Source organism: Spea bombifrons, chromosome 1 (genome assembly GCF_027358695.1).
Source record: "Spea bombifrons isolate aSpeBom1 chromosome 1, aSpeBom1.2.pri, whole genome shotgun sequence".
NCBI lineage: Eukaryota > Metazoa > Chordata > Amphibia > Anura > Pelobatidae > Spea > Spea bombifrons.
In genome coordinates, this window is record NC_071087.1 from 37,896,384 (window position 1) to 37,921,126 (window position 24,743).

The 24,743-nt window shown below is 37.5% G+C and overlaps 1 protein-coding gene across 2 annotated transcripts in view; it reads left to right on the forward strand.

The window, feature by feature from the left end:
- The window catches only part of INPP4B (inositol polyphosphate-4-phosphatase type II B), a 202,570-nt gene that overhangs the window by 131,720 nt on the left and 46,107 nt on the right, over positions 1-24,743 (forward strand). For both annotated transcript variants that reach the window (XM_053460982.1, XM_053460972.1), the window contains exons 8-12: positions 1,718-1,790; positions 7,837-7,984; positions 18,568-18,698; positions 19,894-19,998; positions 24,204-24,312. In XM_053460982.1, the coding sequence (XP_053316957.1) occupies positions 1,718-1,790; positions 7,837-7,984; positions 18,568-18,698; positions 19,894-19,998; positions 24,204-24,312 (566 nt within the window). The remainder of the gene's footprint in view (positions 1-1,717; positions 1,791-7,836; positions 7,985-18,567; positions 18,699-19,893; positions 19,999-24,203; positions 24,313-24,743) is intronic.

Here is a 24,743-nt window from a genome sequence, read left to right on the forward strand (position 1 = left end):
ATGCAGGATCAGAAAGGACAAGTGCTATCTGGAATTATGATACATATTTTTATGAGTATTGTATTCCTTTAAATCTCCTGTAGTAATGAAGTTAATGGCTCTGATATAATTTATTGGGAAACACTGTGAATATTTTTGATGCCAACGCATGGGGGGGGTATGAAATAAAAAATCTCAATCAAAAGAAGTTTTGGATAGGCTAATTGGAGAACATAGTCATACATTTACAAATTCAATTCAATATTAGATAAAATATGTACTGTATATTATTATTTATTAAGCAAATGTGTGAAGAACTTTATAGTTTACTCCATAATAAAAAGGGGATGTACAATAAGTGTCAAGTAATAAGTATAGTTGTCTACAGACATATTGATTTAGTGTAAATTGTGCCTTTTATTTTAGAAAATCAGCCCTAAATTTTACAATACCCAGTTGAAATAAAGCAACATATCATTTTTACACTCCACCAGGAAGTGTCTTTGAACAGCCGTGGACCCCGAGCCCAGTTCTCCTCTAATACTTCCTCCTGGCATAGCTAGAGGAAGCACGTTCCGGTGACCAGATAGACCTCTGGTTTGTGGGGGCCTGATGGCCAGCTGTAACGGGCCCCTAAAGTACGCCTGGGCAGCTTCTTCTCTTGCCCCATGTTAAAGACTGCCCTGCTGTCCACTTTAAACAGTCTAGAATGGCACAAACACATTGTCTTAAGAATAATCTATAGCTCACACATTGCTTAGTTCTAGACACATTAAATATTTCTATTAATTACATATATTAATTAAATAACGAAGAATACCCGTGCCCTCTAGGTCATTTGACACCGGTTGGAAAGGTATAATGAAAAACAAGTACCACTACAGCTTATACAGAGCAGTCAAGATGCTGTAAGACACTAATTATGGAAACAATTTAAAAGGTGCTTGAAATTTTTTTTTTGATTCTTTAACCTATTTCATAGAAACGAAAGAAATCAATTGAAACAAAAGTGAAAATGTTGTGATTCATGGCTTAAAGCTCTCTGTCAAGTAACACATAGATGGTATTTGTGTGTCAGAGGAATCCATCATTATTTGATATATCTATTATAGCTCTAGTCTTGTCATAATTTTCAGTATTAACAGAGAAGTGTTTGATCTCATTGCCCCTTGCCTCGGGGAGCTAATAAAACCTAGATATATTACCTTGGTGAACTTTTGTGTCGCATTCTACTGAATGGGATGAGAATACTCTAACCGTATGTTAATTTACATTAACTTTGGCAATCTAAAAATATGCATAAGGCATATAAATACATCTTGGTAAGTGGTGTGCTGGGATTTCCACAATGTTGGCAAAAAAACTGTATGAAAATGAAAAACATGGAGCAGAATAATGCGTGCCTGTGTTTTGAGAGGCTTTAACAATAACGCAGAGAGGGGCAGGAGTTTGCTTCCATGCAGAGTGTTTCTGTAAGGTAAGGATAGTGCGAGTCAGTAAGAGGACACATCAAAGAAAGTCGTGCTATTGTTTGAATATAGTTGAAAGTGACCCCTGTATAATTCCACAACATGCAATTCATTCAGCTGCTTACAAGCAGTAACTGAATCTAGTCAAACAACGTTTGGGTCTGATTTAAGGAATTGTTTTTTTTGTTTTTGTTTTAAAAAAAAATCCATATTTTCAGTAATAACCATATTTTTCCGAACAGTAACCCACCACGTTCATGTCTTTACAGTGTTCTTTGGTTTGTGAATGCTCGGCACCAGAGGCAGTTAGCGGAAGTGACAATTTACCTCTACTAAACACAGGTATGGTGTGAATTCCAATCAACCTTCCAGGACATGTTGAGCATTTCTTTGCAGATCTATTATTGTTTAATCATGTTATAACTTGCAGTTATATCAGAATGCAATGAAAATCCAAAGATGTGTGCATAATACTGCTTGTGTGTTTGTTTTAATTGTGTGAAGGAAAAGGATACAAGATTGTGCAAGTAAAATTAATATATTCCAATTCCCAATAAGAAAAGCAACATGAAATTTCTGGCACCCTAGGCAAGCCCTGCCACCTTCCACCCAACCCTTGGCATTTTCTATTAAACAAAATCTAACCACCAGCCAAACCCCGGAACATTCTGTATTTTAATCGGAGGCTCCGGGTGAAGCCCTATGACTAGCTTTCCGCTTCACAAATCCACTTCCCCAGAGGAGGGAGAGATCCGTGTAGCCTACCCCATGAAGTCCCCAGGTATGGATACAGCAAACCTGCCACCAGCATCAAAACAACTTCATTTGTTGTATCTATTATGTAGAGGAGACATGGCAAATATGTTTCAAACCCATCTTAACAAAGTTAAGGCAATAATGTGCTACATTCCCACCAGGTGTGGGCTGCAGCAGACTTTGTGACGGCGCTTAACTAAATGCCCCATATGCACCATAGAATTCACCAGTCTTGTCATGGACGTCGGTGTCTTTGTACCTTTACTTTGTCTGTCCTGAATCCCTCTGTACATAATGTTCATTTGGTTCCACTGACTACAATGTAGGGCTTTTCACGGATACGGTTTTGTTTTTTTTTTTAATGAAAAATAAAGCTTTTGGTTCATTTTCTATTATTGCCAAAGCTTACTGAAGTATGTTACTGTTTATTGAACCGAAGCCTTAAGCTTTTATATTGCTTAATGACTTCTCTGATTACAGTGAAAACCACAAACTTTATGTGAATAGGTGCTTATAAGGTACATCAGGGGCGCCACAAAGGTATAGGAATACCTACTGCAGCCTTCTTCAAATGCTATACGCAACATTGGGCACAACTAAAAATGAAGCAAATTGTGATTTACCTAACTTTCCATGAAAATAAATATTATTCCTTTAAGTTCCTTGTCAGTGGAGATCTATAAAATGCTTTTTCCTGCTGTTCCACACAGGTTCTATGGCTTTATTGCACAGTCTACTATCTGATGTTTACCAAGTCTTATCTCCTGAGTTTTCTGTGTACATGTATATGATAGAACTTCCACCCACTCTCTCTTTTTCCGCTGTGTTCTTCCATGCAATCTTCTCCTTGCGGTTCCGCTAAGGCTCTGTACAACTCATTCATTTGCAATATTTGAATTGGCTGGTTTATATGTAATCTGTCTTGCTTTATATTTCTGTTTAGCAGTTCTGTGCTCCATGATAAACTAGCCTTGTTTGGATTTTTTTTTACACTACTGCCAATATTTTAGGATTAAATGGATTCGATCGGTAAAAGTAAAGAATTACTTACGCACGAGAATATCAACCAATTAAAGTACAGGGTGATAGAAGACAAAACAAAAGCAGGTGATCATGATGATCATAATTACAATAAATACAGAATTCTATTTCTGAACTAATCTACAAATCAAAACTGAGACAATATACTAATTCTAAAGTGATTTGTAAACTGTTGAAGCAGCTAATTTGCAATCTTTGCATGTTAGATTAAACTCCTTACCTAAAGTGAATTCGCCTGATAAAATTGATGTCATTCACTGTGTTAAGCTAGTGCATGCTGGCTATCTTAGTCAAACATAGAAGCTTCGTATTTACAAACATACAAACTCAAGTGACATAAATTAACCATAAAGCAGTAATTAAGAGTTATATTTGTTGACACTCAAAACAAGTTGAAGGACCAGATCCAATTTTACATAATGATACCGACATTCATTCCTATATAATTGTCCTTGTCAAAATAAGAGTTAAATGAACTGGGTTCGTCTAATAAGGTAATTATGGGTATGTTATATAATTGCAGTGGCTCTAATTATCATCTTGCCTCACAAGTAGTAGCATATACGTAAATACATTTTGTAAATGTGAGGCTATTGCTCAGTTTCCCTTCTTTGGCAGGTATGCCAACTTCTTGAGTTGGGTCTTGAGTAGGGAAGAAAAGACATGGAGAATTTCACCGGCTCTTGATGGGAAGGTGGAACCGCTATCCATAGTTTAATTAATTCGAAAGCGATAAACAAAAGTAATTGATTAGTCTATCTAAATAAATTATAATAAAAGATCTTTTGGTGTTATTCAGTGCTAATTTACACTACCACTTTCAGATATGGAGCTACACGTATAACACCAATGTACTGTGCTTAGTGGATGCATCTTATCCTTAACCTTTTCGGATGGATAATATTTCCTCAAAAAAATCATTAGGAGCCATAAGCTATATATATGCTGATCCCACCTTAGAAGATTTTCTAGAGCTGAGCAGTGAGCAGTCCATTAGAGTACTTTAAAGCTTAACGTAACTAAGAGAATATATGCTTTATTAATAAAAAAAATAATCATTTTCTGTGAAGATACTTAAAAATTTTATAAGCCTGAAAATTAAATTCACAAGATTGTTTAATATTGCAGGGACTTACCTTATATAATCAGTACTAAAATTGTAAAATGTTTTCCAACAAGGAAACAAAAATCTAACAAATATCTTCATTTTTAATCTTTACAGTAAGTATTGTGAGTTTAATAGGACATAAGCTCTGGGTTAGAGGAGGACAAATCTTAGGAACCATGTAGCTGTGGCTCATAGAATTTTATGCTCGCCTCCTAACTTTTTGTGATCATTTTGATTTGTTCCTGGCTGCTACATTTTGCCTCTCTGGTAGAAATCACATTATAATCTTTATCTAAATCCATATTAGAGATGCAGTTCTCTACTTAAAGTAACAAATAAGAAATGGCAATAAAATCCTTAAAATGATTACGAACAGAGCTTTCCTTTCCTTTGCAAATACTTAATTAAAAAATAGCCACCGTAATTTTCACTGGGCAGCAAATTCAAGTATATCACACAATGGGCCATACAAAGTTAATAAAAACTGTTCAGATGTTATCACTAACCCTTACTTTTCGCCCACAAGGTTTCATGGTTAATACAAATAAATAGTGATTTTGGTGCCCCTCTACAAATGCCCTCATTATATTTTACATTTTTCATGTTCAGGTTCCATAAAGTGCTCTGAATAGTCCCGTTCCCAAGGTAGCCTCATTTAAAAGGCTCATAATAATCCTGGCAAGACATGTTTTATTTAACCGACGAAAAACATTTAATAATGGCTGCCAGCCTGGCTTGAATGCTAAGCTTCCACTGCACTTGGGAATTAAATGCCTTTATTCTGTTGACACAAACATTATCCGTTCACCTCTGCTGTTTTAATGCTTAAAAAATAGATATGAGTTGTTAATTTTTTCCCTCCTGATACTCTTCAGTAGAAACAGTTTAAAAGCGAATGCAGCTGTCATAACTCAGCCATTTTATGGGGAATAAAGAACTCCATGTAGTTCTTCCTTGAAGTTTTTTTAATGGTTACTTAAATAAAGGGTTTTATGTGAAGGTCGTTGAGCCCACATATCTGGCATAAACACACCGTAATCATGGCATTTATTATTTCTCACGGTATAAATCAGGCAGAATTATTGTGAGCTCTTTTTATTTCTTCTTTCATTATAAAAGTTTAGACTAAATATATCATATTTATGTATAAACGTAAAGGTAGGACATGCACATGAAGATGCTGCCAAGGGAGAAAGGTACCAGGGTTCCCACTAGGATTTCAAATCACCTCTCATAAATTGCAGTGCTTCCAAATGACTTGCCTGTAAATAATCATCTTCTGGCTTCATACAATATATTTGCAGGTACGGCCATTCATGCAATGCACAGACTGTTTTTAAAAGGTCAATTCTTTATTTTCTTGCAGTCATCTTTTTTTAATTCCTCAACAAAGCCCCATGCGTTGGAAAAAAAAAGTATGCACAAACCCTACCCAATGTTCTTGGTTTGAAACAATGAAAAGTATGGAAAAGCAGTGGCTGACTTTGAACTGCATTCTTTTATGTGTTTTACTAGTTTTTTAAGCTTCACTGCATGGATTCTGTTTATAAGTTAAATCCATATGGCTTTGATAGATACAGATCACATTTATTGAATGGGCATATACAAACCCAGAAATGTAGTGTTTTGCCTGTGAAAATTATTTTCCTGAACTTTTGGATATCTTTATCTAAGTGAAAATTCCTACTAGTTGTGCGGCTGAAATTGTATTTTTAATTCGTGTCCTCCTATATTTAATTTGGAATTGACCAGTGGAATGGTACAATTAGCAGAAGCATTGTATTGATTAGTAAAGCCATTTTGCCCCAGAATTACCATTTTGTAAAGACATCAATATCCCTGCCCAGTAAGCCTGTTGGACTGTTATCTCGGGGGCTTCACCAATCTAATATATAATAGCCGTGTCACAGTGGGAATTGTCAGTCATGCTGGGCGGGGCCTGCAAATGCTGCACTATGATTGGCCGTGTTGCCATCCAGCATTACAGTTCCCACGCTGGCAAGTGTTGCCCTCCCTGTCCTTCTGCCCTGCGAAGCCTCTCTCTGACTCCTCCAGCTCCCGTCTTATCCTCCAATCCTCTTCCTGGCCCCTGTGCTCTAACCTGCTCTCTCCAGCATCCATTTGCTCTGGCCTGCCCATTGCCATCCCTTCCCACAACCCTCTGGCTAGATCCCTGCAACTGCATGAAGAAACAGACTGACACAGTTACATTCAAAGTGATCAGTGCATATCCCTGTATGCTGCAGCACCTGACAGCTGTACTGGGGAACCCTGAAGGTGAACCCCCTGCTGCACAGGGCAACCCTGTGCCAATTGAGATCCCTGGGGTCATAAAAGTTTCCGTTTCTAATAATGTTTGATGAATAAATCATGGCATCGGTGTAATATGTCATGTGTCGTTGTTCATCTGAGGTTGTACAGAGGATTGTTAGTATTAGACTTGTGCATTCGTATTCGGCTTTCGTTTTTCAAAGTGAATACCGAATACTGGGGAGGATCCAGGAGTTAAAGGTCTGTACGAAATCCCTGTTCCTTCCGAGCCAAGTTGCTTAGAGTCTTAGACAACCGCTTTGAGCAACTTGGCCTTGGAGGAACAGGGATTTTAGTCCCCCTGGCAAAGTGCAGGGCAAGGTACAGCTCGAGGCAACTTGGCCTAGGGAGACTTCGGCCTCATGAGTTAAAGGTCCGTAAGAGCGATTCTATTGGTCGCCACCAGGGGGCTCGTCTGGCATTAACCAATGAAGAGCAGTTGCCCTTCATTGGTTAATGGCAGAGGAGCCCCCTGCCGGTGACCAACAGATTCCCTCTTGCAGACTTTTAAAAGCCTGGCGCCAAAGCTGCTGCGTATTTTAACAACGGGCGAATATTCGTGGCATATGAAGATTTTTTTCCCTGGAAGACGAACATGAAGACTTGGCCGGCACCCAAGTCTAGTTATTATATCCTGATATGTTAAACCATAGAATTCAAAGAAGGAGTAATTTATTTTTCACACGACTGTACATGATATTAATACATTGCAAGGCTCAGCATATATCCTTTCAGTACTGTTCATCTTTACAAAAATCTTTTACATAACAAGTATGGGAGGTTGAAAGATCTTTATCACTTTGAACTGTGATAAATATAGTGGTTATTGGCAGGTAGATGTAGAATCAGTGTCTATTCATCTCTACATTGAGTGTGTATATGTTAAATCAGTACCATTCACGGTATCTTAAAATATATAAAGATTATATGTACTCAATCATGGCTGTATTTTAAAGACCATATGGCTTTTTATTACAATTGTTTTAAAACGGGAGAAAAAAACAACAACTTTCATATAGGCAATATCAATGATATGGCAAAAGTTTTCCGTATAGATACAAATGCCACAACATTTTATATGTGGAGACATAAACAGTCTTTAAGTAGTTTACAAAATGCTATTGATGTTTTGTGGTTTCAAATATGTGTGTACCTTTTTCTTCTCCTTAACAGTGCTAAAGAATCCCATCTATAAGTTTTACAGATTCCCGTCAGCTGATAACAAGTGGATATGTGTCCGAGAGCAGATGTCGGAGAGCTGCATGTCTTTTCATATCCCGAAACAACTTCTTACCCTTTACTTAAAAGAAGACACCCAAAGGTAAGAAAACAAGTCAACAATGACATGTTTTTGACTCAGCAGAAATGATTAGCTTCCCGAATATTTTATTTTTAATTGCGCGGCAATCATTGACCATAAGGCAACATCTCCAGTTTGTTCCACGGCTCACTGTAAACGCACATCGAGTAGTTAGCATTCCCAAGGCATCAGCTTTCCTGTTGGCAAGTACTTCATCTAAGTGTTTGCATGGCCAACTTTTAATTGATCCCAGCTACATGTACAAATGAAAGACAAGATAGTGTTGGCATACTGATTTTTTTTTCTCAGATGCAGGGAACATAGCCTCCTCACCCCATTACACAATTTGGAGTGTGCTCCTAGCTTGTAGTGGCTGTAAATTATAAAATGATTTAAAAAATGTTTTTTTTTCCTGAGAGGTAGACACACAGCGTGTGAGCATCTGCTTACTAAACATTTCACACACTCGTCGTTTTGGCAGTGAAATCACAGCCAAAGATCCCTTGGGTTTTTGCAGAGGGATAATGTTATAAGGATGTGCTTTTTAAACCTTTTGTTCATTTACCGAAGGAAAGTGTTCAGGATATTGTTTTCTAGCATTTTGCATTTTCTACTTATGAAGAGCTGTCATTTATAATAGAATAATAAAGTCAGTGGAGCATTCTCCAATTATAATCTGATCATCTTGTTATAATGTAATATATTGCGCACAACTAAAATGACCGTAAATAAATAAAGCTAAGGTGTACATGAACACACACTTACGCTGTCTCACTTTCATTCACTCTCTTGCGCTCTCTCTCATGGGCGTAGGAACCCCTAAAAATATGGAGGGGACAGCATTTTCCCCCATCAGATCCCCACTTTCTCCCCATCTCTCACACTATCTACCCCCTCTCCCCCTTCTCACACTATCTACCCCCTCTCACACTTTCTTACTATCTACCCCCTCCCTTCTCACACTATCTACCCTCTCCCTACCCCCCTTCTCACTAGCTACCCTCTCCCTATCGCCCCCTTCTCACTAGCTTCCCTCTCCCTACCGCCCCCTTCACACTAGCTACACTCTCCCTACCCCCCTTCTCACCAGCTACCCTCTCCCTACCCCCCTTCTCACTAGCTACCCTCTCCCTACGCCCCTTCTCACTAGCTACCCTCTCCCTACCCACCTTCTCACTGTCTACCCCAGGGGTGTCCAAGTTTTTTCTGCAGTGGGCCACTTCATCAGAATTGTATACGTGCGCGGGCCGCACTCATTTTTCACTGTGAGAAAATATGGCCTTTAATAAAATATGCAGATTAAAATAAAGTAAATGACACAAAACCTTTACTTTTCCTCTCACTGATTTCTGGGCCTAGAAAGACAACAAATTCAGGACTCAGGATTATTAAAAATGAAATAGTTCTATTTATTCTAGGGATGCACCAAAATTAAAATTCTGGACCAAAACATTCACGGTTCACTTAGCCAAACCAAAAATGACCCCCCACTTTAAAAATAATAATAAAAACTCACATTTTTAATAAAAGTAGGTAACACACCACAATTGGACAAAAAAAATTAGCAATATGACTTGGCATGATAGGAGTGTGATTTCTAACAGGAATCACACTCCTATCATACCCAGGCAGCCAGTACATGCTGGTACATGTGGTATCTGTCTAGCTACCATATATACACTAGATGGGACACCTGACCGTTACACCATCAGGGACTTTTATGACATTGCATTGAAATACATAGACATTACTATCTAGTTTGTCCCCCCTTCGCAGCTATAACAGCTTCCACTTTTCTGGGAAGACTTTCCACAAGTCCAACCCTGTCTTTACAGACCTTGCTTTGTGCACTTGGCACAGTCACTGTGGAATAGAAAAGGGTCTCCCAAACTGTTCCCACAAAGTTGGAAACATAGCATTGTCCAAAATGTCTTGGCATGCTGAAGAATGAAAATTTCCCTTTACTTCCCTGAAAAACAGCCCCACACCATTATCCTTCCTCCACCAAACTTTACAGTTGGCACAATGCGATCAGGCAGGTAACGTTCTCCTGGGATCGCCAAACCCAAACACGCCCTTCAGACTGCCAAACAGAGAAGCATGATTTATCACTCTGCAGAACACGTTTCCACTACTCCAGTGGCGGCATGCTTTAAATCACTCGATCCAACGCTTGGCATTGTACTTGGTGATGTGAGTCTTGCATTCAGCTGCTCTGCAATGGAAACCCATTCCACGAAGCTCCCGCCATTTTGTGCTGATATTAATGCCAGTTTGGAACTCTTCAGCTGTGGAATCAGCAGAGCATTGGCGACTTTTATTTACCATGCGCTTTAGCACTCCGTGACCCTGCTTTGTGACTTTACGTGGTCTTCTCCTTTGTGGCTTTACGTGGTCTTCTCCTTCGTGGCTGTGTTGCTGTTGTTCCTAAATGCTTCCACTTTCCAATAATACCACTTATGGTTGAATGTGGGATATCTAGCAGGGATGAAATTTCACAAATGAATTATTGCAAAGGTGGAATCCAATCACAGTACCACGCTTGAATTCACTGAGCTCTTACGAATGACCTATTTTTTTCACAAATGTTTGTAAATGCAGACTACATGGCTAGGTGCTTGTGGCAATGGGTTTGATTGAGACACCGGAATTCAATGATTAAGAGTTGTGTCCCAATACTTTTGTCCACATAGTGTAGATCAGTATGGAAAGTAAATCAATGTTCTTTTACATAAGTCTCTGTAGCATATGATGTAGCTGTTTTTTTTTCAATATACTGTTGATGCATTTATGATATTTTTTCAGGTGACTTTCACTTTACTGAAGGTTTTAAGAGTTTATTATCACATTTTAAAGAATAATGTGCTGCATCAATGTCATGGTCTGTTACCTTGCCAGGAATTAGAAGAAGTACTTAAATTCCAATCATGGGAGGGCTGGCCACATTCTTTGCAAGGTGTAACTCCTGCTAAGTGGCCCAAAACACATTCCTGAGAGAATACATTCTGTTTTGACATACACTTCCCAGGAAGAACATCATATAAAACCATAAAAGAAGTATTAAAGGATCCGCTCAATGTAAACTATGTGTGATGGCCTGGTGGTTCTAGGACCCCAGTCGCTATATGTGGAACTCCACACCGAAAGATACTTAAGGCAGATGACCACAATTTTCAGATTATTATACTGTAAGCAATGCTTGTTGTCAGATACACAATACAGTTGAGCCCTGCTCCCACTGCACATAAATGTATTGAGACTGTCATCAATTGCCATTTCTTCTGCTATGTTTTGCATTTTTGCTCAAAATTAAAGAAAAGTGATATACAAGTTTTTCTACACACTTTTTTTTAACACATTTCAGCTGCATAAAAAGGTTTGATTTTCCCTGTAGGTAACAATGAATCACTTAATCTTAATTGCTTCTTGTGCTTTGAAGCAGATAATGTATTACTGCTGAATATCATGGGTTAGTTTTGCAATTTCTTTCTACGTAGAGACAAATTTACTTTTATCCAAGATTTTGTGGGCTATTTCTTAAACTCTGAATTTGGATCTGTGTATGGAATATAACTGGATCTGATAAGGCTGATGAATTCATTAAGAGTGAACAAATGTACGGAAAAGGTGCAGATACAGAAATAAACATGATATACCTTCCAGCATACGTAGCCAGCATCAGAAAGTAGACGTACATAAATTATGTTTATTGAATGGCATATCATAAAAGACTGTGCCATTTGTTTATAAAATGAAATAATGCAGTTAACTATATGCCAGAAGGCTTGTGTTTGACATTTAATTTGCGCTGGCATGGTTATGGGGCAAGTCGTGGCAACTATTTATTTCCATTGTATTACCTATGCTTTATGCTGGCCCAACTTTAATCTCACACTCAGTAGTTTAGCACTTCATAATGCATTGTTAATGTGCCCAAATTGGCACAGCCTACAGAGAGGGTGGCAGATAAATGTAACAGCCTCCCATCAGAAGAACTGATAAAGGTTTGAGTCTCTACATCTGGAAAAATGGGCAGACCATGGGAGAATGGTTTTTATGTGCCGTCAGATTATTTTCCTGTGTTACCATCACTCACGTGGTTGGCAGAGCATGATGAACAGCCCTGTTAAATGGAGCACAGTGCCTCCGTGACCCACTACCACTTTTGTTCTCTGGTGTTCCTCATTTTTAGGAGCCTGGAACATTTAGTGGTATAGGTGTAATTATGTTCTACCGCATTGAAAATCATGGTAACTAATATAGGCCGGAGTTTCCATCATTGCTATAAGCATAACTACAAAGCAGACATTGAGAATGGCAAACACTACAACTCACGAAATTACTTCCTTGCGTTCTGTTTGAAGAAAACATAATGTAAATAAAGTGCTCTTAAAGGAAAAACTTTTTCTTCATTTTTATTTAAGTCTTGAGGTATTTGAGATGCTTTTAACTTATTTCCCCTTACTATTCAAATGGTACTATGCATAGGCTGATTACGAATTATTTTGGACTTCTTTTGTCATTACTATTTCCATAAATTAATCATCTTACATAAATGAATCCATTGCCTAAATGGAGATGTGCTATTTACCTCCTTGAAGGTCAGTAGGAGGTACATTAAGGCAGCAGAACACAGACATATCAAGTAGTGCTGTAAACTACACAACGTGCTAGCACAGGTGGCATAATGGTGTGCCAACCATCCACAACCACTAGGGAATGTATCGCCATGTTTTCCCGTACAGAACTTATACTCATTGTCCTAACAGCAAAATTCATGATGTCTGCTAGCGGGATACCAAATTGTATTTTTATTTATTTTTATATTGTGTTGACCTATCACATTTGACATTTCAAATACATCTATCTACCTAGTTTGGGGGTAAGCCCTGAATGTTATAATAAAACCAACAATGATGGTTGTAATAAAAAAAGAAAAAAACTATTTACTTATTTTTTCAGTGACTTCTGCTTCTAAATTAGTATTCAGATCTATTCTGTAATCCTAAAATCTCTCTAAGATGCACGATCAGTGGTTAAAAACAATAATTTATGTCAGCGGATGGTTTAAAAGCTGTAAAAATGTTGTGCCTGTCAAATAATTCCTCCTTTCTCACTTTTAAACATTACCTATTTTTTAACAGTCCTATTTTGATGAAGTGCAAATACTTCATGCCTCAGAGGCTTAGGTAATCATATAATTAATCATATGCTTGCTCTTTTAGAGAGAAAAGTGCTAACAGCTTAAAATAAAAACTGTATATAATTAGTTTACAAAGCACAGAGAAGAGAAACTTATTTTAGGAATATAATTTGTTAAATGCATGAATGGTGGTTGATGCCTGTGAGTACAATAGCCTCAGATAGAATGCTACTTATGAGTATAAATTGCATACTAAGTATACTAAGACTTAATTTAAAGGAACAGTCATGTCAAAATATTTAATGTGCATTGAGCTTAATGTTTCTAAACATATGGCTTCTTTATTACTGGGTTGTTTGGCTAGCCGTTCTACTTGGACTTAAAGCTACCTTCCCTGGAGAAGAAGTCTAGAAAGAGATTTTGTAGAACCCTGGAAATTTGTGCGATACTTAATACTTAAATCCTGGTCCTCCTGTACCTATTCCAAGAACCACTACCTCTACGCTCACCCTTGACACTTCAATACCATATTCTGACACATACACTCATGATAACACAATATGCTGATGCCCACCTACACATGCAATGGGTGATGGCTAGACGACTGGGTCAGAGCATCTCCAAAGCTGCAGCTCTTGTGGAGTGTCCTTGGTCTGCAGTGGTCAGTACTCATGAAAAGTGGACCAAAGAAGGAAAAGCTGTAAACTAGCAACAGGGTCATGGGCAGCTAAGACTCATTGATGCGCATGGGGGACAAAGGCTGGCTGTGTGGTTTAAATCCAACAGATGATCTACTGTAGCTCAAATTGCTCAAAAGGTTAATTCTGGATGATAGAAAAGTGTCAGAACACACAGTGCATCGCAGTTTATTGCGTACAGTGTGCCTGTGCTGACCTCTGTCTTCTGCTGAAAGTGCCTACAATGAGCATAAGTACTGAACCACGAAGCAATGGAAGAAGGTGGCCTGGTCTAATGAATCACGTCCCTCTTCCTACTACTAATTTGTCTTGCTGTACAACCCAGCACCCTGGTTGCTATTTCTGACACTGCTTACCTTTAAGTCATCAGAAATAATTACTCCTAAGTCTCTTTCTTATGCCCACAGATGTCAGCGGGTAGTCCTGACCATGTCCCCTGGTATGCTCATTAGGCTTTATTTATACTAAACTGGGAGCTTAAAAGTACATTTCCAGCATAGTTGTGACTTCAACTTACTGTCTTTCTTGTGCATTGTGAATACATGTCATACAAAATTTGGTTGGTCGGATGACTGGGGTTTATGCTCTTAATGGAGAGTTCACAGGAGAGTTGTGTTTCCACTCTATACGTTGAAGAGCCAACCCTGGTGAGTGGCTGCTGCAGAATGAGATGGATTCTCCCTGTATTATATTATACTTATATAAGTAAGATTTCTTCACCCGTTGAAAAACTTGCTAGTGCTGGCCTTTCATAATGAGCAGAATTAAACTCTCCTGAAAACTCTCGCCTTAGTGAATAAACCCCCATTGATTTAACTATGTATTATGCAGGGTCTACTAAGCACTTCTTTCAGGTGTTGACCTCTCTGGGGGTAACCCTTTATGCTGTATGTTGGTAAGTTAATATTATACTGCAGTTTAGCATATACATTATTGCATATAGACCTTGGGTTATTATTGTGTAAAATAACAATGAATATAAGAATGGCTGTGCACAGTTTTATTCCCATCCAGCCTCTTTTTATTTCTGTTGTAACAAAAGGAATATAACAAAGAAAAATGCCTTAGCTGTAAAAAAAAATATTACAATTAAAGCAATAGGTCTACAGGGTTTTTAGTGAAATACTTGGAAAGGCTGTTAACGTTCTACTAAAGTGAGCATGTGTTCCTTTTTATAGGCCTCGCAAGTTCATTTATTATACTACATAATAATCCTTTTTCTATTGTGTTGAAATTTCACAGCCCAAATAGCTTTCTTTCTACTAGTGTCTAATCAAAAAATGTATTTTCATACACTAGCTAAGTCATATTTACTTAAATTACCTGAAAGTGTCAAATCCACTTTTTGTTGCTTTGTAAACATTTACATACATAATAGTTAACATTTTTGTATTGTTTTATTTTTAGAGCTGCGTTTATTGCTGCCACTTCTGTCTTTAACTGACAGCAGTATCATAAGTACATAGGAAAATGCTTTGCTCACCCCTCAGGCTTATTGAGTATGTTCACTAATTACCCATATTGGGTGTGACTCCGAGTTAACTCATCACAGAGAGGTGTATTACTGTATGTTCTTGTTTAAAAGACGACCCCCCCCCCCCAAAAAAAAAAAATTGAATATTAATTTAGGGAAAAAAGAAAAATCCTGAAAATAAGAATACTCTTTAGGAAAAAAGTTTTACTAGTAAATACTAATTCACATGTAAACTATTTTTTTAATATTTAATAAAAACTATGAATGAGAAAAATGTATTGTTTTCATTTCCTTTTATTTGCCAACCTGCCCCTCAGTTATGCACATCTGCCCCCCAGTTATGCACATCTGCTGTGTGGTAAGGGGGGTTCTTCATATCTGCCCCTTGGTACATCCATTGGTACAGCCATGGTGCATTGCCTAGCAACCAGGTGTCCAGAAGACATGTCAGAATTGTCAGGAGACTTTGCAGGAGCATTGTGATTTCAGCTCCCTCACTTTACTATTCATTATGAAGGGCCAACACTAGCAAGTTCTCCAGCAAGAAGGGCTAAGCTGACCCTGCATAAAGTACTCTTCAATGTAAGGAGGAGACTTTGAAGAAATCTTATTAACGAAACTATAAATTGTACAGGACCAGCCAAGCTCTTACTACAGTAGAAGCTCACTGGGGTGGGCCATTCATAATGTATAGTGAAGCCCACCAGTCTGCATTTGCTATACCCCCTACCTTATTTGCAGTCCTCTCCCTTAACACCGGTGTGTACACTTTCCTCTTCGTTGACTGGGCCCTGGTTCTTTGGTCCAGTTTCCCACTATTTATATATTGCCTCTAAGGGAACTTAAAAGAGCCTGTCCTTCCATACCCATTAAATAAAGACTAGACCAACTACGAGCAAAAGTGCTTGTTGGTCTGCAATTCCTGTCTCAATCATGCAGGTCTTGAGTGGTGCCATTTCTCTCTTAAGGGAGAATAAATGTACTTTATGTGAAGATATTCCACTACCCTGACTGTGCCACTCCACTGACCCTATTTAGAAAGCATTAAACAGACCTATTTCTAGTTAAATATATATTTTATGATATCTATTGGGACAGATAAATAAGAAGAAGTAGGTGCTGGAAATTTGCACTATGAATCTCTCAAACATGAAAAGATCATATGCAATTGTAAAACACAGCAAGCATAACTGAAAAGAGTTTTGATGTCAAAGGAGAAAACTCCCTCGGGGATAGTTTTATTTTCATACTATAGTATTATTATATATCATTTCAAATTCACAGAGGATAAATAGAATAGTTTCAGACTGATGTGGCAATCCAGTTTTCAGTAAGGAAAACAAACAAAAATCACCGTTCTGGATGTTGGTTACACAATTGCAATGGATGCAGTTTTTTCATGGGCTTATTAAATTTTTCAGTATATTAAAAAAAACAGGGAGTAGGTGTTGTTGTTGTTTTTTTTTTAATGTTCTTTTTATTACCATAAAATTTTGAACAAACTGCAAAAGAATTAGCTTGCAGTGGACTCATGAGCATCGCCAGCGTAGAGCTTAAGTGTCCCCCACCAAGCCAGGACTTGCCCCTAGCACTGCTCTGTTATTAAATCTGATTGTGGTATACTGGGCCCCTTCATAAGCCTTGTCTGGCTTATCTTTTGTGATCAATGTTGGGGGGCGTTCAATAAAAAAGAGCTGACCACCATGAAAACCAGAAGAGGTGGAGTTTTTGTTATTTTATTAGCAGGCGTAATGTGAACATTAATGCAAAGGTAGAAACCTCCATGTGGTTTGTAGTTTTATTTAAAAACATATTAAACCCATGTTAATTGAAAAATAACCAAAGGATTCAAATACAGTGAAAACATTTTTTTACAAGTTTATTCTGTGTGGTGTTGTGCTTCCACTGTGGAAGAGCTTTTCCTTTTATCATACTTAAATCTGGGAACTCTACAGATTTAACCCGGAGGCTCCAGAAATCAGAGCGGATTACGGAGCCTCCGGGTCAGTGTGTTTAATCTCTAGGCAGGGAAGCTGGTCTTCAGATATACGATGTCTCTTATTTGAGAACTATCTGAAGCAGCCCTGGAAAGTCCCCAGACATGCACACTGGTATCCTTTTACATGCAAAGACAAATGTGCTGAATCAATGGTGGTTTGGTTTGTGTTTGTTCGAAATGTAAAAAAGTGTGGTCCTAATTTCATGTTTCATTGACTTTAGCCCAAATTCATTACTGTCTTGGCTTCTTTCTGGCAGGATGATTTTTTTGGGGTGGTACTGTTAAATATAGATCATTGTACTGCAAATATGTGGCTCTAATTTGTTAATTTAACATGCAGTCTGGTTTAGTGGGGCTGTCAGAGACAGTAAATTATCCCTTATAAGTATGCATTATGGAAGAAAAAGTTGGCTAGTTAAATTAGATGAAATTCAAGAAATCTTACTCATCTTAATACATGCTTTCTCTTTCTTTACACCAGTAATACACACAGGTATCATTGGCCTGTTCATTCATGCTAAATGCTACTGCTTTGTCCTCCAGAAATAAATCTAAAGGACATAGAAGCTGTTATCTTGTCTTATCTTTCATGATAGAGTCATTTAGATATTCTTCAAAATCTAATGTGACTTTAAACTACTACTTTCGGTTTAGTGATAAATCTCTAGTATCATCAAATGCATTCAGCTATAGGTAAGCATTGTGAGAGTGGAACTATGGTCCACCCCCTACTCATGGACAGTTGACCACTGCCTAGAGGCCTCTGAAAAGCCCTGCACACTTAGATTATGTGGAATAAATCTAGAGAGATCCTAAGTGTTGAAATGGTCCAGTAGATAAACAGCCACTGCGGATTCTTTAAAAAGACCAGGTATGGGACAGTATTTTAAAAGTGGTCGTATCGCCATAGCAACTGATGGAATGGCCCAGTCTGTGGTTGCTATGATCACAACATCACTTTTCAAACTTTGCTTCAACAGCACACACCTCCATTGATATTACAGCTCCCTGGGTCAGTCAGGGGAGATCAGAGGATCTATTTATCCAGCCTTGATCCCCACTGCCCACAAAAGTCGGAGTCGGAGAGCTATTTGGGACAATGCCCAAAAATCAATATTGTCCCACAAAATAACAAGACTGTTGTGAGGCATATGACACAGGTACCTTTCAATGTTGTCCGAGCACGTCAGTGGTGTATCTGATGATGTCTGAGCATCACAACGAAATTTGTTCATTCAGAGAACTGCTACAATTCTAGGATTACAAAATTATTGTTTTCTTTCCAAACAGAATCGAAGAACTTAAAGAGTTGGGTGAGCTATCACCACACTGGGATAAACTGCGTCAAAGCGTTATCACTCATTACGAGGAGATGGTTTGTGTCTACCAGGAAAACCTTACAGAGTTGGAGAAATATACAGGTACCCGAATATCGCTTTTATACTCATTTCATATACCTACTAGTCCATAAGTGTGTTTTATGCATGTCATGTTGTCACTTTGCAACAGGTAAAATTAGCATGTAGCATGCAACACGTATGAAGCCTTTTCTTCATAATCATGGAATCCCGTAAGCATTTTCCTAGTTCCCATCAGCAGAAAAGCACTAAACACAGCAAATGCCATTCTATTAAGAGACTCGGCTTCATCTCTTGTCTGCATTAGAGCAAACTGCTTATACCACTAGATAAGAAAGAAAGAATTCAGTCACAGCCATACATAGGCGATCCATTTACAGTTTTACTATCTGATCCATTAGCACTGACGGTTCTAGATGTTTTCTGTTGCCGCTGCATCTCCAAGGAGGTATTAGGGTTAAGTGAGCGCTGACAGCTCATGAATGAACTATTGGATTTGCTAGAACAACCTTTAGATGATGCGTTCACCACTCTTTCCCCTAAAGTCATTGACATCATGGAGGGAATATATTTAGTGAGAAGCTATGTTATCCTGTTTATGTTTCTGGCTGGAATCAGCACTCCTTTGATATCAGAAACACCAGCACTGTGGATGGGGATCAGACACCAGGCATTGTGGAAGTTTGCCAGTTCCTGCAGCAATGCCATTGTTTTTACTGTGAAATCAAATTGCAATTCCAATTTAGAAAAAAAGGCAGAATTGCAAAAAAAAAAACACACACAAAAGAGTCGTATGGAACAAGAGAACACAGAGAAAAATATAAAAAATGGAAATGTGTGTGCATTCATTATTTTAATTCTTCTAAGTAAATCAAAACACGAGTTGTATAGCTTTTGACTTATTTAAGGCCACATTTTAAATGCAGCCCAGATATAATGTGTAATAAATGTGGCATCACTTTTCTTCATGCTGGGTCTCTATAGTAAACAGCAGGGGATGGCTGTCACTGGAAATACATTAGCATATCTGCACATTAAATATTGCTCTAGAGATTACAGAGAAGGTACATGCTGAGATGGAGCTATAAAAATCTATTCATTTCTGAAATCGGAGTGCGGGATGGAGTCGAAAGAAGAAACGGGAGAGATCAAATTCTAATATTCTGGTAAAAAAACACAAAAAAGTAAATGGAGGACCATCTGCTTTGCTGCATTACATGTCGGTGCTTAAAATTTTAAATTTCTTCCTCTCCCCCAGGGTCTTCTTTCAAATCCAGCTGTAGTAAAGGAGAAAAGAGTCTAGAATTTGTTCCAATTAATCTACATTTGCAAAGAATGCGTGTTCACAGCCCAAAGTTAAAAGGTAAAAAAAATGCTGATTTTAAAGATTATTAAATGTTTAAAAAGAGTCTCATTTAATAAAAACAAATGCTTTCATCTGTAACTTTCTTAAATTAATTGCACTTCTAGCTAAATTTTAATTGTTTTGATTATATAGCAAAGTTTTAGCTGTTTTAACACAGATGCGTCTTTCAGGTAACTGCCTGCACTGTATTTTAATGGCCCAAATGCTCGATGTTCTTGCGATTCTTTAGATGTATTTTTCTTACTTAAAGCAAAAACATAATAGAAGGAAATTACATTTAAAGGGCAAGTCATATTTTCCTTAAGTTCTAGAACAGCTGATGTCATCGCAGAATTGAATATACAAGCTTTAAAGTTGATAGCTCTCTGCCTTTTATGGATATTAACAAATGTGTTCATTAGCACATAGTATTGAATTGATGATGTCACAGATGATGCCGTGTATTTGTATCCATGTAACTTTTTATTTCTATGTCACAATTGTTAAACATACATGTATAAAATATCCTATTATTGCCTATCTTGCAATGTTTCTGATGGTTTGTAAATACCACATTGTGCTCTTCAAACAAATGTTTCTAGTTTTTGCAAGCTATTGTGTGGCTCGTATTTGTTTTTTTTAAACAACGCAAATTAGGAAATAATTGCTTTATCAATATTTCATTTACCAATAGTGTTGGACAAGTTAATGTTTTTGGCCTGTTATTGAACTACAACTTTTTATCCTGGTCATCATAGGTTTTGCATGATTGCATGGTCTTAAAGTGTTTGATTATTACTATGTTAAGCAACACAGACAGATGTCCAAGTGCCACCAAATTTCGTAGAAGCACTGGAGCATCGTGTCTCTTTGTGCACACCTAAATAAATGACTACTCTACAGTAACTTGGGGTTTGAAGGCTCTTGCCCCTAAGTGGACTGCCTCAACACCTTGAAAATCGTGTCAGCTATAGTTTATCATTTCTAGTGGGAGAAAATCATACAGAAGCAACCCTGAGAAAGGAAATACATACAGAATTATTTAGGATGATAAGAGAGGAAAAACCTAGATCCCAGACACAGAGTTATTTGAGAATGGCCATTAGGGAAGCGTGACTTATCTATCCTTTCACACATAATGCTGCCCTAGACAGTCGTGGAACAAACACCCTGTTTATTGCCTTTTCTTACTACACAACCTTGAAAATATGTTTTACTTTTATATCCCGTTTTCCGACCAGACTCTTGAAAGCGGATGTAGAATCAATCAGGGTCCGACGCATCCATAGCTGGCAAAATACACAATGCGAACTCTCAGTCCCCTACCCACCGAGTAATTTAACAGCGTTGTTGGTTTAATCAGTTCCTGGACTTCAAACGGGAAACATATTCAACAAAAGAACAAAATGACAGCCATAAAACCATATGCAAATCTGTAATGAGGATATCTCCAGTAAAAGAACCAGGCTAATTTGTCTTATATCCTGCTGACAAGCGAAATAACCTTCCGTTACAGGGTACAGTTTTGATTGTGCAGGGTTTTTTTTCTTTTTTTTCCATCTTCATGCATTATGCAAATAATGTGCAGCAGGAACAGCAGCTTTGAGTGTCATAAAGATATTATCACTTTCGGTGGCACAGAAGGGTAGATCACTGGGAGAAGAAGGCACCTGTCAAATGGAAGATAGTACATTTGCAGTGTTTTATAATACATGACAAACATTGTTGATAGTTACATTACTCTTTAGACTTTGTGTCATAAAATGTTGTGACATGCTGGAATTGCAATGGTAAAATAATGCTTTTGGCTGCGTTTAAATGTCGCAGTAACACATAAGAGCGTTTTATGACAATAACTGATATACAATGGTGCATATGTAGCCCCTTTTCTAAAATCATCCTGTTACATTTAATAACAAACTAAAGGGTTGCTTATTGTATCAAAAAGAACCATACTTATTAAAGCAAGTTATTTTCTTGCAAACTTTTTGCGGCTCATAACTTCACGTTTACGGCTCTGTTTTGACACATATGGCCTTGGTTTTTGTTACCAGAGCTGTATTAAAAGTCATTAAGCATAGGATTGAGAAGTGTGGCGGGTCTAGACTATATGCATGTAATTAAACTACAACATTCAATATTTAAATGCTTTTTTAAGTAGAAATATAATAAGATTATATAACAAGAAATATAAGAATAATACACGGCAAACAGTTTGTGTATTATTATATTGAGATATATCTCATAGAATAGATGGGAGGTAATATAACAATAATACACGGCAAACAGTTTGTGTATTATTATATTGAGATATATCTCATAGAATAGATGGGAGGTAATATAACAATAATACACGGCAAACAGTTTGTGTATTATTATATTGAGATATATCTCATAGAATAGATGGGAGGAAATTCCACTTAACATGTTAAATGCAGGTTATAGATTCAACAGTCTACATGGTAACTACACCGGGCATAGAGCCGAGTAAACCTGCTGGGAGTCTTACGCAGAATATACCTTGCAAAATTATACAAATAAGTCCCAGAATCATACAAATCAAATTCAGTAGATTCACGTGCGTTAAATAGTACTATGCATATATATGTATCTGTTTATTTGTGGCAGGGTGGCCCGGTTATTGACAAGAAACTCCAAATACAAATGTCAGAATAAAAGTAAAACTTGGTTTATTGTGGCTTTTCTTTAAGGTACACAGTGCTGTGTTTCACAATGTGTGTGTATGTGTGTGTGTGTGTATAGATAGGAAGAGAAACACTCCAAAACCAATTGCAATGGCAGAGCCCATTTAAAAGGATTATTCTAATTTGAATCATAGTACAGTGATAACATAACACTGTGTCAGATGAAATCTGCACGTACGGTTTGTGGTGGGTTGTTAAAGGAGGGTGCATGACTGGCCACTAATGACTGGCGCTAATGTCCGAATGAGCCAGCTCATGAAAGCGCCTACCAGCTACCTTTCATGCGCAGCCGCATGCCTATGATTTATTGGCCACTGGCCATACGATGCTGAGGCCGATTTTATCTTTTCAGTCAGGTACTGGAGGGAGAACAAAGTTAACACTGGGATCAGCAGGAATTAGAACGCTATATCCTCCCAGCAGATTAACCTCTCGGCTGCTTTTATCACTGTGATTTAATTAATGTTAGAATGGTTGATTAAAAAGGACTCGCAAATACAAAAGTTTACTTATCGATTGACACAGTTATAAAATAAGTGCAGTAAGGAATGAGAATACTTTTGTCTTTAAAGGGCAGTTTTGGTGCTATACTATAGTTGGACGCTTTCTTTGTATTATTACATATGTAGATTTTTCAAAGGGCAAATATCCTTGGATATAATAATCTCAGTTTAGCAGATGAAACTGCAGATATTGTATTATGTTTGTTAATAATACAAACATGACTTACAGGAGATTTGGGGTATATTTTGTCTTATCCTTATAGTATCTTTCCAGGAAAAACTCATGCCATCAGTTCAATGTACTGAATCAGATGAGAGGATTATAGATAAGTGGAAAGGCCTTCCAGTGAAAGTGGTAGATGTTAATATAATGCATGGATTTAAAACGTGCATGGGTTATGCATACGGCTATACTGTGAACATTAAACAAACCCAAAGACTACATAAGCATGGAGGTCTTATAGCTGAATGTGCAGACTGGATTGGCTGATTTGTTCTTATTTTTTTATTGAATCATTTGTTTCATTGTCAACGGTGGTATATCCCAACTTTGATATAGGAGTGAACCTCAACATAATAATAATAGTAATAATAGTAATTATAATTAATAAACACTTAAACTATGTAACGTGATATAGAATGTCTACATAATATTGTATATAAAAAGGAAGCGTTGTACATAATGACAAATATCCATACTTAGTGATGAGTCTCATTTGCACTTAATGAATACACAATTCATTTCTTTCAGACAGAGAATACTATAACATATTGGTTCACACCATGAGAAGCAACTAGGGATCTGGGAACTATTAAAAGCTAGTTAGTTGCTTGTATTTGCATGGGACAGTTAACTAGCTTTCTCCACACTTCCCAAGCCTGTTGGTTTGCAGCAATTAATCATTTGGATAATGATACACTCAAAAATCCCCATTAGGTTGACCATGTACCTACTGTAGCTCTGTTCTCATTGATTCTCTTAATGAACACACTTTTGTTTTCTCTCTCTTTACAGATGCCCTGTATGATGTCATTACCATTGGAGCCCCCGCAGCACATTCTCAGGGATTTAAGAATGGTGGTCTCAGAAGACTGCTTAGTAGGTTCGAGACAGAAAAGAGAAAGTGAGTTAATAAATAACATTTAGAATTTTTTAATTTTTTTTTAAAGTTAAACCATACTTCCCAGCTACTTCCCTGTTCTTAAGTTCATACTAGGAAGCTACCTTGGATGCCATTATGCAACCTGTCACTCTAGGTAACTTGAGAACACCAGCTACCCAGGGTGCCGTAACTCAACCCGAACTTAAACCTCAAACAAAATAGCTTGAACATTAAAGATGACTAGCTGTTGACCCACCATAATCTGTGATCTTGTGTCTTGCTGCTTCATCTATGTATATATCAGCGGAAATGAAAGACTTTCGCACCAAAAATATATATTTTTGAAGCTACTGTTACCTTTAAAGAACTATATGGGTTTCAGAAATTATAGTTTCAGGCCATTTCTTTTTTTCTTTTAGGAACACATTCAAATGATTTAGGATCTCTGTCTG